The 13,871-nt window shown below is 50.1% G+C and overlaps 1 protein-coding gene across 1 annotated transcript; it reads right to left on the reverse strand.

Annotated features, from left to right (window-relative positions):
- Positions 1–618: 618 nt before the first annotated feature.
- On the reverse strand, positions 619–13,671 carry CDKL1 (cyclin dependent kinase like 1; the record flags this gene model as incomplete). Its single annotated transcript, XM_080344577.1, has 9 exons — positions 619–720; positions 1,430–1,585; positions 2,215–2,271; positions 2,669–2,751; positions 5,079–5,279; positions 6,020–6,110; positions 7,799–7,871; positions 10,149–10,270; positions 13,504–13,671. 9 exons carry the CDS (start codon positions 13,669–13,671, stop codon positions 619–621), a joined length of 1,053 nt encoding a protein of 350 aa, XP_080200703.1.
- Positions 13,672–13,871: the final 200 nt, after the last annotated feature.

The following is a 13,871-nucleotide window of genomic DNA, read 5'->3' on the forward strand; positions in this document are numbered from 1 at the left end:
GGAAGAAACTCTGAAAAGACTAAAGAAACAATAGGTTTTATGATTAAAATGTTCTCCTCCTGCTAATGGTTCCTGCCGAGCCTGCTGCAAAGTCACTACGAGTACCTTTAATACTTTGTGATATATAAATGCAGGACACAAGACACACGTAGCTTTAAAGTAGTGCTATTTCAGCAGGTTTATAACTACCTGGAGCAGCTTTATAGCTACTATCTGTTCACTGCTCCTTGCGGGACCAGTGACTTAGTCCCAGTCTAAAGCAGTGTCACTGTTTTGCCACAGTGGGACTTGGATTTATTTGGCAAGGTTGCAGTTTGTCTGCCAAGTCTGCAATACAGGCCATTGACAAACCAGAGTTCTTAAATTCACACTGTAAACACGGGGTCGCAGTGACCCCGAACCAGTATACAATCCTAAACCAGTATACAATCCCAAACCAGTGTACAATCTGTCCGTCGCTTCCCTCCCATTAGTGACCCAGAGCACGTTGCTTTACAGCCCGTTTTTGTATATATCATAACAGGTATTCACTTAAGTTTTCCACCATGTATCCTCCTTTTATAAAGTTTGAGATGACTCGAACTTTGAACAATAAATAGTTTTTCGTCTGCCGTCCAGTTAGATGTTTGGGAAATGGTAGTTTGATTTCCTTGTTTTGGAGCAGTACTTCTTGCTGTCCAAAGCTGGCAGGATGTTACTGCTGGTTAACTGAGGCAGGTGCTGTAACGAAAAGAGAAGGTACACGGTGAGAAAGGTACACGGTGAGAAATGAGGAGCAAGCACGCGTTTTACTGTCAAGTGGAATATAAGGTATATAACTATTCCTACTGTAACCCTGGACTTTTCAAACAAAGAGTTATTGATCTGAGGTTCTGCAACCAGAACACCTCATTAAAGGTGTTTCTTCCAGTCATCCAGGGCAAGAAAAATATTCCTGTTCTATCCTACGTCAGAGAAATGGGAGAGGGGAATCAGTTTAATCCAGGAATTTCTATGCTGCAGCAGTTCTGCACCCTACACCTCCAGCTTCCCTGCATGTTACCAGCTCAGCCATCGTGGGGAATCTTCGTAATCTGGGATTTGAAAGCACCAAACAGATCCCAGAGAGCTCCAAATCAAACCAGCCACACAAGCCTGTCCAGTTTGTCCAGCTGTCCTGCCGCTCTTTGTCAGGAGACGCATTCCCAGATAAACCCCGTCTTTCACCCCCAGCAACTCAGAGGAGCTGCGATGCAGAATTCAGTTTGCACCCAGTTACTCTTTGGCCAGGAGGTTCATTTTCTCCTGGGGCTAAAATGAAGATGGGTCCAACGCAGGAGCTCTATCTCACATGAGCTGCCAGCACGGGTCCCCCTCCTGGGATCCAAACAAAACCAGCGCCCTCCTTAGGCACACAGCATTAAATATTAATACTACTACAAAATGTTACCCCCGGCACGTGCTTCCGAGTCAGCCTGCCTGGTTTCCGAGCTGCCTTTTCATGTTCTTTCCCCCGATCCGCCGCCTCCCTAATGCTGTCAAAATAGGGATGCTGCAGCAGCTGCTCACATGTCTGCCTCTCCGCAGGGTCCATCCGAAGGCAGCCCTTAGAAAAGATGAAGTAAAAGGTCATACAAAACACTCGCTAAACGAGTCTGCATGATTCCAGCTACTCGCCACAGCCAACGAGCATTTCCACAGATACAAGCATTAATTTTTTTTTTTAGTGGATTCTAAGAGTCTGGTTTTTCAGAGTCAGCATGAAACTTGCCAAGCAGCTGGTACTGAACAACAAGGCAGTGGAAGAAATCGCAGCTAGAGGGACAGTTACAAGTGTGCGGTGCAGCAAACCATTGAGTCTCAAAAACAGTTAATCCCAGAACTTTCATCTGGAATAGAACTTTCTTGAATGTGGAAATCTGCTATGGCACTGGCTGGGCTGTTCCAGCGTTCAGCGTAGAGAATATTGTCCACAGCTGCACCTTCTTTTTATTGTCTCCATCCTCAGTCTCCATTCACTGCATCTTAATGAGGGAATAACATGTTTTCCACCTCCACGAGTGGATTAGAGAGGAGTGGATGAACAGGCCTCTCTAAATCCCCTCCAGCTCTAATTTTCAATCAACCTCTGAGAATTCAGTAGCCAACCAAACCATTTACCAGCTGGATAAACAAACCAGACTGCGTTTGCTCAGCCTCGGCGCACAACCCCTCCACCAGCTGCCTTTTTCTTACCTTCATGAGAGCTAAAGCAGAGTATGAAATATTGGGGAACTTCATTTCTAACGGCTCCTGGAGGGAAGAAACAAAAGTGAGTGTACTCCTGTTAGCAAGCTTGTCATTCACCAAGTACAGAGACCCAGCTTTCCAGAGCATGAGCTGTACATCACCAAATGCATCTGTCACTTAGGGACCTGCCTGGCATTCCTGAGGATGGGAGGAACAGAGATGAAGCAATTGTTTGCCTGCTTTTATGCAGGGTATCAGTTGAAATGTCACGAGAGGGGTTCAGCCACCTCCAGATAATATTCTAGTGTACATTGGCAGAGAGCAAAGCTTTTGGATAGGGAAAGCAGACAGCACGTGTGTGCTGGGTAGGAAGAAGCAGGAACATTTCTCTGCCCAAGCCCCGCATCTCCTCAGCACGGCAGCCAGATCGCTGCTGAGCGCATCCGGAGGGAGCTCTTACCATGCTCTCTGGGTCCGGAATCCTTACCCCGCTGAAGAACTGGTTGGTGCTGAACACTTGCTGGTGTCTGGGAATGAGATCCCCTTTGACCAAGAATGAAAAAAACAAAGTCAAATTAATTTGCTGCTTCTACAATGCCTGCACTGAACAAGCTTATCCTCTAACAAGGCTGAGAACATCTAAACAGATGGAGTACCATCAAGTGAGACAACAAAATGTGCTTTTGTGAAAACTAACGTCCATCTAGGACACCAGCGCATCTTCTGGGCTCTGGGCTTCTCCGCTGGGCAGCAGAGCAGCTTCTATGAACTGTGGCCGCTATAGCTGGAAGCTTTGAAAAATACATATTTCTATTTATTTCCCCATGCTAAACACCTAGATCTGCATTATTTGGGTAACTGCGAATTTGCATTTGCACAAGCAAAAAGATCCCTCAGGAGAACTGAGGGAAGGAGGTGGATGAGGCACTAAGCTGCAGGAACACATCTGCTCTGTGCCAGAGCTAGAGGGTGCTGTGCAAACACCTACGGGGAGCTGAACCCAACTCCAGCCATGCACAGCACCCAGCTGCGGCCAGGGATCCTGCCCAAAGCCCTCGGCAAGATCAGATCAGCAGCTCCGATCACCCGGAGCTCTGCCGAGCAACTGGCAGGAGCCGCTGTTTGCTTTGGCCGCGCTCAGAGCGTGGGCAGCTCTGCTGGCGAGCGCTGTTGGAGGGCGGCGAGCATTGAGCTCCTCGCCACGCTCACGCCATGGTTCTGCATTTTCAAAGGAAAAGGACTCCCAAGAGGCAGCGTGTCTGCATAAACAGCCGTGTCTCCTCCGACTGCTGGAATAACACAAGCGTTCCAGCTCCATCATGATTTAACTCAGACTAGGGGAGATTCTTTTTTGTAGGATGTTGTACAGAAAAGAGCTGAAATGCAGCACCAAAAGCAACATGTGGTAGTTTTTCCCCAGTGCAGCTTCGTGGCCCTTTTTTGAAGCTCAGAGCAAGCAAAATGTTAAAATCAAATCCGTAATGAGCCAGTACAGCAGCCAAATCACCACTACACAGCTGCAACCAAGGAGCTCTTCTCTGTAAATTCTGCTGCTCAGTTCATCACCTGGATCAATAGGGAATTTCTTCTCGCTGGAAACCCATCATTAAAAATAAATTATAACTTACCTAACACTATTCTGGAGAATGAAGCAATCAATGTTTAACTATATTTCAAGCTAATGAACTTCTCTGTTTAAAGCCATTAGTCACCTTTATAGTTTCATAAACTGCTGAGTAAAAATTACAATTCTCAGTTCATGGCAAATGTCAATTAAAAATGAGAGTTTGTTCCTTTCCACTCAAGAAATCAGATGATACACCCCAGCATCAAATAGAGTCAATGAGGCTGCATTAAGCGTTACATGGATAAGGGCTCTTTTATTTAATCTCTGTTCCAAATCCAGGTTGGCTTCCCAGAGGCCACCCCAGCTGAAAAGACTGAACAAGATGCGCATGTGTAAGTCATGCCAGGAAAACCCAGCTGCCTTTCAGGGACAGTAACACCTCAAATACAGCCAGGACCTGCTAACGGGAGAGATCGAGGTCCATTGGGTGCATTTGCCTCCTGGCTAATCCCAATTCCCACCACAGAGGAAACTCCTCCTGTGCAAGTTCTGGCATTGGGAAGAATCACAGAATTCCAGCTTGGAAGGGACCCCAAAGATCAGCTGGTCCAACCTTTCTTGGCAAAGCACAGTCTGCCCAGCTGCATCTTAAAAGAATCCACCACTTCCCTGGGAAGATTATTCCAATGGCTAGTTCTCATGATGAGAGGATGAGAGGAAACGGCCTCATGTTGCACCAGGGGAGGTTGAGGTTGGATCTGGGGAACAATTTCTTCCCCAAAGGGCTGTGGGGCATTGGAACAGGCTGCCCAGGGCAGTGCTGGAGTCACCATCCCGGGAGGGCTGGACAGACGGACATGAGGTTCTCAGGACACGGGGCAGTGCCAGGGGTGGGTTATGGTTGGACTGGATGGTCTTGAGGGTCCTTTCCAACCTAAATGATTCTGTGAAAAATTTCCCTCTTGTGTCCAACTGGAATGTCCCCAAGAGCAACTTGTACCCATTACCCCTTGTCTTTTCCATGTGGCTATTTGTAAAAAGGGAATCTCCATCTTCTTGGGAGCCACCCTTTAAATACTGGAACATGGTGATGAGGTCTCCCCTAAGCCTTCTGAACGCTGAACAAGCTCAACTCTCTCAACCTTTCCTCCTATGGCGGCTTCCCAGTCCCCACATCATTGGGGCCCTTCTGTGGACCCTCTCCGCATCTTTTTTTTGTACAGCCAGGACCAAAACTGAACACAGTACCCCAGGCATGGCCTGGAAACGCTGCATCTGGGACCGGTGCAGAGGGGACACTCACCCAGGGTTCTCCGGATGAGGTAGAGCTGGTCCACGTCAGACTTGCCAGGCCACAGGGGAACCCCGGACAGCAGCTCCGCAAACACGCAGCCGATGGCCCACACGTCCACGGGGGGGCCGTACTGTGTGTCTCCCACCAGCAGCTCCGGAGAGCGGTACCATCTGGTAGCCACGTAGTCTGTGTAATAATCACTCGGCCCGGCTAGGTTGGGGTCGAGAAGGAGAGAAACAAACAGGAATGTGGGGTCAGAACAATGCAGACGAGCCACCGTCAGCTGTTCCACATATCAGGGCACCTCCTGGGCAGCAATAGCTACAGGAACAGGATGAGTCACTGCCCACTAGCAGAACCCAACTTTGAAAACACTTGGTAAAAATCAAGACCATATTTTTCTCAAATTGAAAATATGCAGAGCTCCACAGCAGGACCCTGCATCAGCCAGTGGTCAGTTCTCAGAGCCCACGTGATTTGTCTGAACAAGAGCTAAAAAAACCCCAAATTACAGGCTTTATGACAATGGAAAATGTGAAGCTGTTGATTGCAGAGGCAGAGCCTTCTGCCAGAGGGGCCTCTTCTGCCAGGGAGCTCCAGCTGCGGCTCCAGCATTGAGCATCTCCAGCTGGGCAGCTCGGAGATGCCTGAGGCCTAGTGCCATTTACCAGTGCCATCTCCCATCGCCGGTTCAGCACGGAGCTCAGGAGTTTGTTTCCAGAGGCACTTGGCACCGCGCTGTCTGGGCTCGCTCCCTTTCAGCTGGTTTGGGGATCCCTACCCAGCCTTCGGCAGAGATTCTCTGTGGAAACACACCAGCCTTTGTACAGGATGATTTACATGTGCATCAAAGACAAGTGAGTCTTTACTGGTGTTTGGAAGCCTGGTCCTACACTTCATGTGAGCTGTAGTGTGTTAACAATTTGTGTAAGCAGCAAGTCAGCACTCACTCAGTATGCGAGCAAACCCGAAGTCACAAAGTTTGATGACTGAGTGCTTGGTTATCAGGATGTTTTCTGGCTTCACATCTCGGTGGATGCACTGGACACAGAAAAAAAAAAAGAAAACAACAAGATTAGCGGGAAGTATTTAACTTGGCACTTAGCGCAAGTCACTCGATGCAGGTGTGCGTAACACCCTCCTAACACAGGCTGAGCTCTAGGAATATGTGGGGAGATCCTAATGAGAGGTGATTTTGTGCGCAAATGATTACGGGGTTGGGGTAAGGAGAGGATGAGGGAGCTGGGACTATCACTCAGCCTGGAGAAGGCTCAGGGGGATCTCATCAATGTGTATGGGAAGGAGTAAAGTCAGGAACACCTGATGGGAAGCAGTAAAGACGACCAAGCCAGGCTCTCCCCACTTGTCCAGTGAAAGGACAAGAGGCAATGGGCACAAATGAACACACAGGAAATTCCATTTAAACATGAGGTTTTTTTCTTTTTACTGTGAGGGTGGCCAAACACCCAAACAGGTTGCCCAGGGGCTTTATGGAACCTCTGTCCTTGGATATATTCAAACCCAGACTAGAGGAGTTTCTGAGCAGGCTGCTCTAGCTGACCCAGCTTGAGCGGGAGTGCTGGACCAGATGATCTCCAGAGGTCCCTACCAACAGCAGCAATTCTGCAGTTCTTGAGAGGTCACCTTGCCTGCTGCAGGTTCACAACAGCCAAATTTGGGGCTGGGAAAGAGCTTCTGCTGCTCAAACTAACAGAGAGCTTCATTTCTTCTGTGTATGTGTGACAGGTGTGCTCTACTGAAATCACCAGGGTCTGGCTCACGTTGTTCCTCCCCTACCATCACCTCACACTCTTCCTGGCTAAGCCAGTGCTAAATTACTCTCTTGTCTCCTCCTGAGGACTGAAATGCTGCTTGTTAAACTAGCGACATGGAGCTCCATAAAGGGCAGTTGCATAAAACCTCATTACCTGTGATCTACAGCAGGTCAGACTGCACATTCTCATTGTTCCCTCTGCTTTAAAACTCCATTAAATCTTTCAGACTGAGTGGGGGAACAGAAAACAACAAGGAAAAACAACAAACCCTGGAAGCAGGACAGAGCTATGACCAAGTTCCTGTGGCTCGGCTGGACATAATTCTCCCAGCAAAGACAAAACAGCCATTCCTGTGACCTCCTGCCTGACTCTTCCATTTCAAATATTGGCAGATAAACAAAACCAAAGACAATTACAGCTAAGTTTGCCTAAAGAACTCCTCCAAAAGGCTCCTTTCCTTCCCTGCTTCTACTTCTACAGAATATTTGCTATGCACGTTTCCCTCCAGAGAGCAGAGGAGGGGCTGTAAAACCGGTTTACTGTATCTCATTTTCGAAACTTTTTAACAGGTAACAGGGTTCAATGCCTCTGACTATCACCAGCAGGACACTTTGGGAAACCAGAGGTGGTTTGCTCAGGTCTCAGTCGATCAGAGGTTAAGCCACTTTTCTAAACAACGCGTGGCACAGGGAACGTACCAGGATATTCCTGTTCAGCCTGGAAGGGCTTGTCTAAGGTGATCAGAGCAAATCACCCCTTGACAGCAAACCCAAGGGACCTGTGTGACCGTAAATGTAGCTGTTGTGGATATACACTAATATTTCAGATAGATGTTTCCTATTGAAATGGGAAACTTCATCTGACTCCATCCCATGAAAGCTCTGTAACCAGGAAAAACTCCTTCTCCTCCAAAGCCTCATTACAGCGATCGTTAGTGCTGTTCAGGGGACTTACATTGTGTTTATGGCAGAAGCTCACAGCCTGGAGAGTCTGCCACATTATGCTCTTCACCAGATGCTCCGGCACCCTGTTTTAAAAAAGCACATTTATATTTTGGTCATTAAAACCAACTTTGCTATCACAGGGAAAAGGAAGAGGAGGCCTTTGAGTGATAACATTGCACAGGGACCTCTGAGCAAAACTGTTGGGGACCAAAGGGAAAAACATGAGGTGCATTTTCTTGTTATAAATAGATTACAAGAAATACATAATAAGTCTCACTCATGTCATTGATTGTCCAGAGAGGGACAGGGAAGGATGTTCCTACAAGAGTATAAAGCTCTACTGTGGTTTGCATCTCCTCTCCTTCCCTCCGATGAATGGCAAACGCTTCAGAGAGAGAAACCCCATGTTAAAGATCCAACCTCCTCTCTTTCAGTTACTGTGCAACAATTCTTAAACTTCCTTGGCTGTTGGCAATGGTCTTCAACAACCCCAGGAAAGGCAGAGGTGACAGTCTTGGCACTTTCAAGCTCAAATACAACCTTTTTTCATGTGTTTAATACTGAAAATCTGCTGATTCATCACAAAGAAAAAAAAATAACAACAAAACCTAAAGTAAACCAATATGAACAATACGCAGGAAGCCCGGCCTTTCCTTTAAGGCCCTTCTGCCGTCAGCGCCGAAGGTTTTGTGCATTTTGACACTGTGGTTGCAATGCTAGAGTTTCCTTGCAGAAACATCCTAGAATGCGAGTGCTGCACTGTCAGCCCAAGGGGATGAAGTTGGCCAAATGAGCTGGAAACATGGTGCAAAGAGGCGTGTGCCCACCCGCCTTAATCCTGACCGCAAAAGCCTTCAAAAAGATCAAAAGTACGCAACCAGGCGTCACGCATTTGTTCACACTGGAGTTGTTTCGATGAATAGAAAGCAAACATGAGGTGTTTTCTTCAAAGAGGGTTATCTGTCCTCTCTTCCGATTCCAGGTGAGTGGGTTCAAAATGGGGTGACAGCGGCTCACCAGGCACAGAGCCACCGGCTGTCAGCGCTCGATTCTCCTTCCAGAGCTCCACAACAGCGAGAAACAGAATAACAGGCGCTTGTTTACTCAACGCCCATTAGTCTCCTGCAGGCAATTCATTTACCTCCAGGCCTGGAAAATGATTTATGAACTTCTGCTTAGCATTTCAACAGCACCGAGTCACTGCGAAGAATTAGGGACAATGTGTTTAATGGGAGTCTCATTTGGAATGTGGCAAAGGAACAAGTCCTGTCCTGGAGAATGTTCTTTCTGCCCGTGCAAGCGCCTGTTTAAAGAGCGGGTATCTGACCCTCTGGTTTCACAGAATCACAGAACGGTGATGGTTTGGTTTGGTTGTGGAATCTCCTTCTCTGAAGACGTCCAAACCCACCCTGGACGCGACCCTGTGCGTGTTTGCGGAGCTGCTGTCCGGGGTTCCCCTGTGGCCTGGCAAGTCTGACGTGGACCAGCTCTACCTCATCCGGAGAACCCTGGGTGAGTCCCCTCTGCACCGGTCCCAGATGCAGCGTTTCCAGGCCACGCCTGGGGTACTGTGTTCAGTTTTGGTCCTGGTTGTACAAAAAAAAGATGCGGAAAGGGTCCAGAGAAGGGCCCCAATGATGTGGGGACTGGGAAGCCGTCATAGAAGGAAAGGCTGAGAGAGCTGAGCTTGTTCAGCGTTCAGAAGGCTTAGGGGAGACCTCATCACCATGTTCCAGTATTTAAAGGGTGGCTCCCAAGAAGATGGAGATTCCCTTTTTACAAATAGTCACATGGAAAAGATGAGAGGTAATGGGTACAAGTTACTCCTGGGGTGATTCCAGTTGGACACAAGAGGAAAATTTTTCACAGAATCATTTAGGTTGGAAAAGACCCTCAAGATGATCGAGTCCAACCATAACCCACCCCTGGCACTGCCCCGTGTCCTGAGAACCTCATGTCCATCTGTCCAGCCCTCCAGGGATGGTGACTCCAGCACTGCCCTGGGCAGCCTGTTCCAATGCCCCACAGCCCTCTGGGGAAGAATTTTTTCCTGATATCCAACCAGCAAGACAGAAGATGCTCCCAGGCTGCTTGAACCAGCTAAAGTTCACCCAAACGCTCAGGCTGGCCGCCTCGGTCTCCCCGGTGAGCGGTACCGTGCGGGAACACACGCAGACTCGCACACAATTCTTGTGAATGTCATCACTAAACCCCAGTAACACGGCACGTCCTGCGCCCCGGGCTGAGAAATCTCTCCTGTAATTGATGAAATTCCTCTGAAAACCCTGCAGAGCAGCAACGACACGGACACCCCCCCGACTGCTTTGCCCAAAGCTCCCAGCAAGACACAGGCCACTCACCCCCGGGGGTGCTTGTCCAGCTCGTGGAGAACCGTGTGGTCGCAGTATTCGAAAACCAGGTGCAGCCGCCGCTTCCTCCTGAACACATCCAGCAGGTTCACCAGGTTGGGGTGTTTCAGTTGCTGCAACACACAGTGGATGGACTGGTTGTTAGTGCATGAGCAGTGGGGTAAAGGCGGGGGGGACATGGTGTTTTTGCTCACATGGGTCTCAGTTCTTTAAGCCAAAACCTTTCACACAAGCACAACACAACGTGAAGAAGCCGCTCAGCTACAGCCCAGCCTGTGGTGTTGTTATTTCGGGAACCACCCGTGGGCAACAAGTCAGTTTGGCTTCAGCGAGTGCCTCTTAGAAAAGATGCTCATAGAATAAGGATCCGTCACAGTGCCCATGGCTATTCCACCTTCCATCGGAACCATCCAGCCTTTGATGGTACCACCACAAGAGGCAGCTCCCCCTGGGAAATCATACATGGTAAGAGCTCAGAGCTTTGCATTTATGTTTTTCTCTCATCTTTGCAACGTGAGAGCTAAAACCTGCGTCAGGCTCCACGCAAAGGCCGGGCAAACAACACCCTTCTGGAAACAGCAGCCATGGGAGGGTTTACACACAGACTCGCTCTGTTTTCATGTATTTCCAGCCTTTCCTATGGAATTGGGATCACACGGAGTGTTTCGAGACTGCACAAAGCCCCGCTCTGCCACCCACCTCCCATCAAAAGCCCTTTGTCTACAAGGCTATTTGCCGTGCAGAATAATAATTCATCAGGCCCTACATTTCTCACTGATGAAACACAATCTCACTGCATCCTTGACAAACACTCAGTTGTTGCCTAAACCAGGAAATACCTCAACAAACAAACAAACAAGCTGTTACTATTTACAGAGGAAAAGCTGAAAAGATGGTCAAGCAGGTCTGCACTTGTTAAAATCAACGTTGTCCCGACAGCTCCTGCCGCAGGGACCTGTGGTGCCGTCGGCTTCGGACCCTTAGGGATGGTGCATTTACCATCTGCATCGCAACTGACTTCTGCAGTGATTATTTGCCTCTTGAGGTCTTTAATATCATTTAAATCGTAATGCTTTTCCTGCATGGTTTGCTAAAATGATACAGCTACATGTCATCTGTTTGCTTCAGATAGGAGAAAAACTTAGGCTGCCTCTCCCCAAAATCTCACTGAAAAATAAATATCCATTTTTCCTAGATTATGGCTCTTTTAGAGTGGCATCCAGGCTTATTTTGCCTCTTTTTGCAGCAGGTAGAGAATCAGGCCTGTGTATTCCTTTGACAGTAACATTTACACCACTTATTTATATAGAAATGCTCAATAAAATACAGGCTGATGGCACAAAGGAGATCTGAGGAAAGGAAACAGCAGCAATACCACAACTTGCTGCAATTTTGCACTTAATCCCAAATCTGAAAGCGCCTTGTTTCCCAGCAAGCAAATAAGGTAATTCCACGGAAGGAACACTGAGCACAGTATCAGTGACAGCTACACAAGCACCTGCAAACAACCTCACACAGAAATCAGAAACCAAGGGACTACGAATTTGGGGAATGAAGTATTAAACACAATGGAACATCTTCCTCTGTGGATTTCTGTGGGGTTTTGTTGGCTCCAAAACCCTAAAGCACTGACTGTCTACCCGAGTGCATTGCACCCAGTCTGAACGGCATGATCCTTGTAAAAACAAGTCCATTTGAAGTCATTATTTTAAAATTTATATCTAGCCAACACGCTGTTAATGTGGTTCTTTCATCAGTTCAGTGTGTAAAGCCAAGGCTCTTCTGCATGGAAAAGAGAAAGATGAAGATGGTGAGATGAGGGAGGTGTATAAAACCATGAGCACCCTGGAGAGAGTTAAAAGGGAGCAGCTCTCCCCGTAGCCGTATCCCGTCATCCAGCAACAAGTTTATAACAAACAAAAGGAGAGGTTTTCTCACACAATGCGTTCCTCAAGCTGTGGCACTCGCTGCCTCAGGATACTATGGAGACCGAACGAACACACCAGTTCCAAAAGAGACAGGACAAACTCCCAACAGTTCATGCAAAGCAAGAAGCGATGAGTGCAACTGGCCCCAGAAACGGGGTGTGTGACAGAAAACCTTACCCCATCCTCTCTCCATTTCTCCTGGGTTTCTCCTCATCACTAGGAGCACGTTTTGCTGACGTGTTTTACACCAGCTCAACGGTCCCATCTCCGGGGAGTCTCCTGGACACACAGGGGCTGCTGCCCCACACCGAGGGACACGGTAGTGCCAGGATACCGCTGGGTCCATGGGGACAGCGGTTGGATCGGTCCCTGTCTGAGGGGCTCAGTGGTGACTTTGTTGATGCTCCTCCACTTGCCCTTTGCAGGGTCTTGCTTCCCACTGGCACCAATTCTTCTCGATGCGTGATGGTGGTGGAGGATCATCCCTGTCCCTGGGCATGTCTGTCCCTGGTCAGACGGCTCAGACTTTCACTGGCACCAACCTGCTCCTGAGAAGCTGACTTGGGCACTTCACCTGCCCCTTCAGCACCCACAGAACCCCAGAGTGTCAGGGGTTGAAGGGCCCTGGAAAGCTCACCCAGTGCAATCCCCCCATGGAGCAGGAACACCCAGATGAGGTTACACAGGAAGGTGTCCAGGTGGGTTGGAATGTCTGCACAGAAGGAGACTCCACAACCTCCCTGGGCAGCCTGGGCCAGGCTCTGACACCCTCACCGGGAACAAGTTTCTTCTCATATTTAAGTGGAACCTCCTGTGTTCCAGTTTGAACCCATTGCCCCTTGTCCTATCACTGGTTGTCACCAGCAGAGCCTGGCTCCATCCTCCTGACACTGCCCCTTTCCATATTGATCCCCAGGAATGAGTCCCCCCTCAGTGTCCTCTTGTCCAGCTCCAGAGCCCCAGCTCCCTCAGCCTTTCCTCACACGGGAGATGCTCCACTCCCTGCAGCATCTCGGTGGCTGCGCTGGACTCCCCTTCCCCGCTCCCACACCCATCTCCACTGCTCCCGCCTCACGACGCCCCGTCTCCCCAGGGCTGCCCTCACGCTCCGCCGCCTCCATTCTTCCCTCAGGGCTCCCCGGGCCCCCCGGCCGCGGTGCCGGGCTGGCAATGGCCGGGCTGGCAATGGCCGGGCTGGCAATGGCCGGGCTGCAGTGGCCGGGTTGCAGTGGCCGGGTTGCAGTGGCCGGGCTGCAGTGGCCGGGCTGCAGTGGCCGGGTTGCAGTGGCCGGGCTGCAGTGGCCGGGTTGCAGTAGCCGGGCAATGGCCGGGCACAGCCCGCAGTCGCCGCGCAGGGGATTCGGGATTCGCGGCGGAGCCCCCCCCGCTCCCCGCGGTGCCGCCCGCCCGCCGCCCACCTTGAGCATGCGGATCTCCCGCAGGGCGATCTTCCTGATCACCGGGTCCTCCTCGGACTCCAGGAACTTCTTAATGGCCACCAGCTGGCCGGTGTCCTTGTTGCGGCACTTGAACACGACGCCGTACGAGCCCTCGCCGACCTTGCCCAGCTTCTCGTACCGCTCCATAGCCCCGCCGGGGCCCCCCGGCCCTGCTCCCGAGGCTCGGAGCTCCGCACCCGCCCGCACCCGCGGCCCGGCCCGCTCCGCCCCGCGCCGCCTCCGCGCAGCTCCCGGGGGCCGGGGCGGGCCCGGGAGGGTCGGTCTCGGTGTCTCCCGGGGCGGGCCCGCGTTGTATTACAGGATCCCAGCGTGTCAGGGGTTGAAGG

The sequence above is a fragment of the Nesoenas mayeri genome (genome assembly GCF_963082525.1).
Source record: "Nesoenas mayeri genome assembly, chromosome: 5".
NCBI classification, from domain to species: domain Eukaryota; kingdom Metazoa; phylum Chordata; class Aves; order Columbiformes; family Columbidae; genus Nesoenas; species Nesoenas mayeri.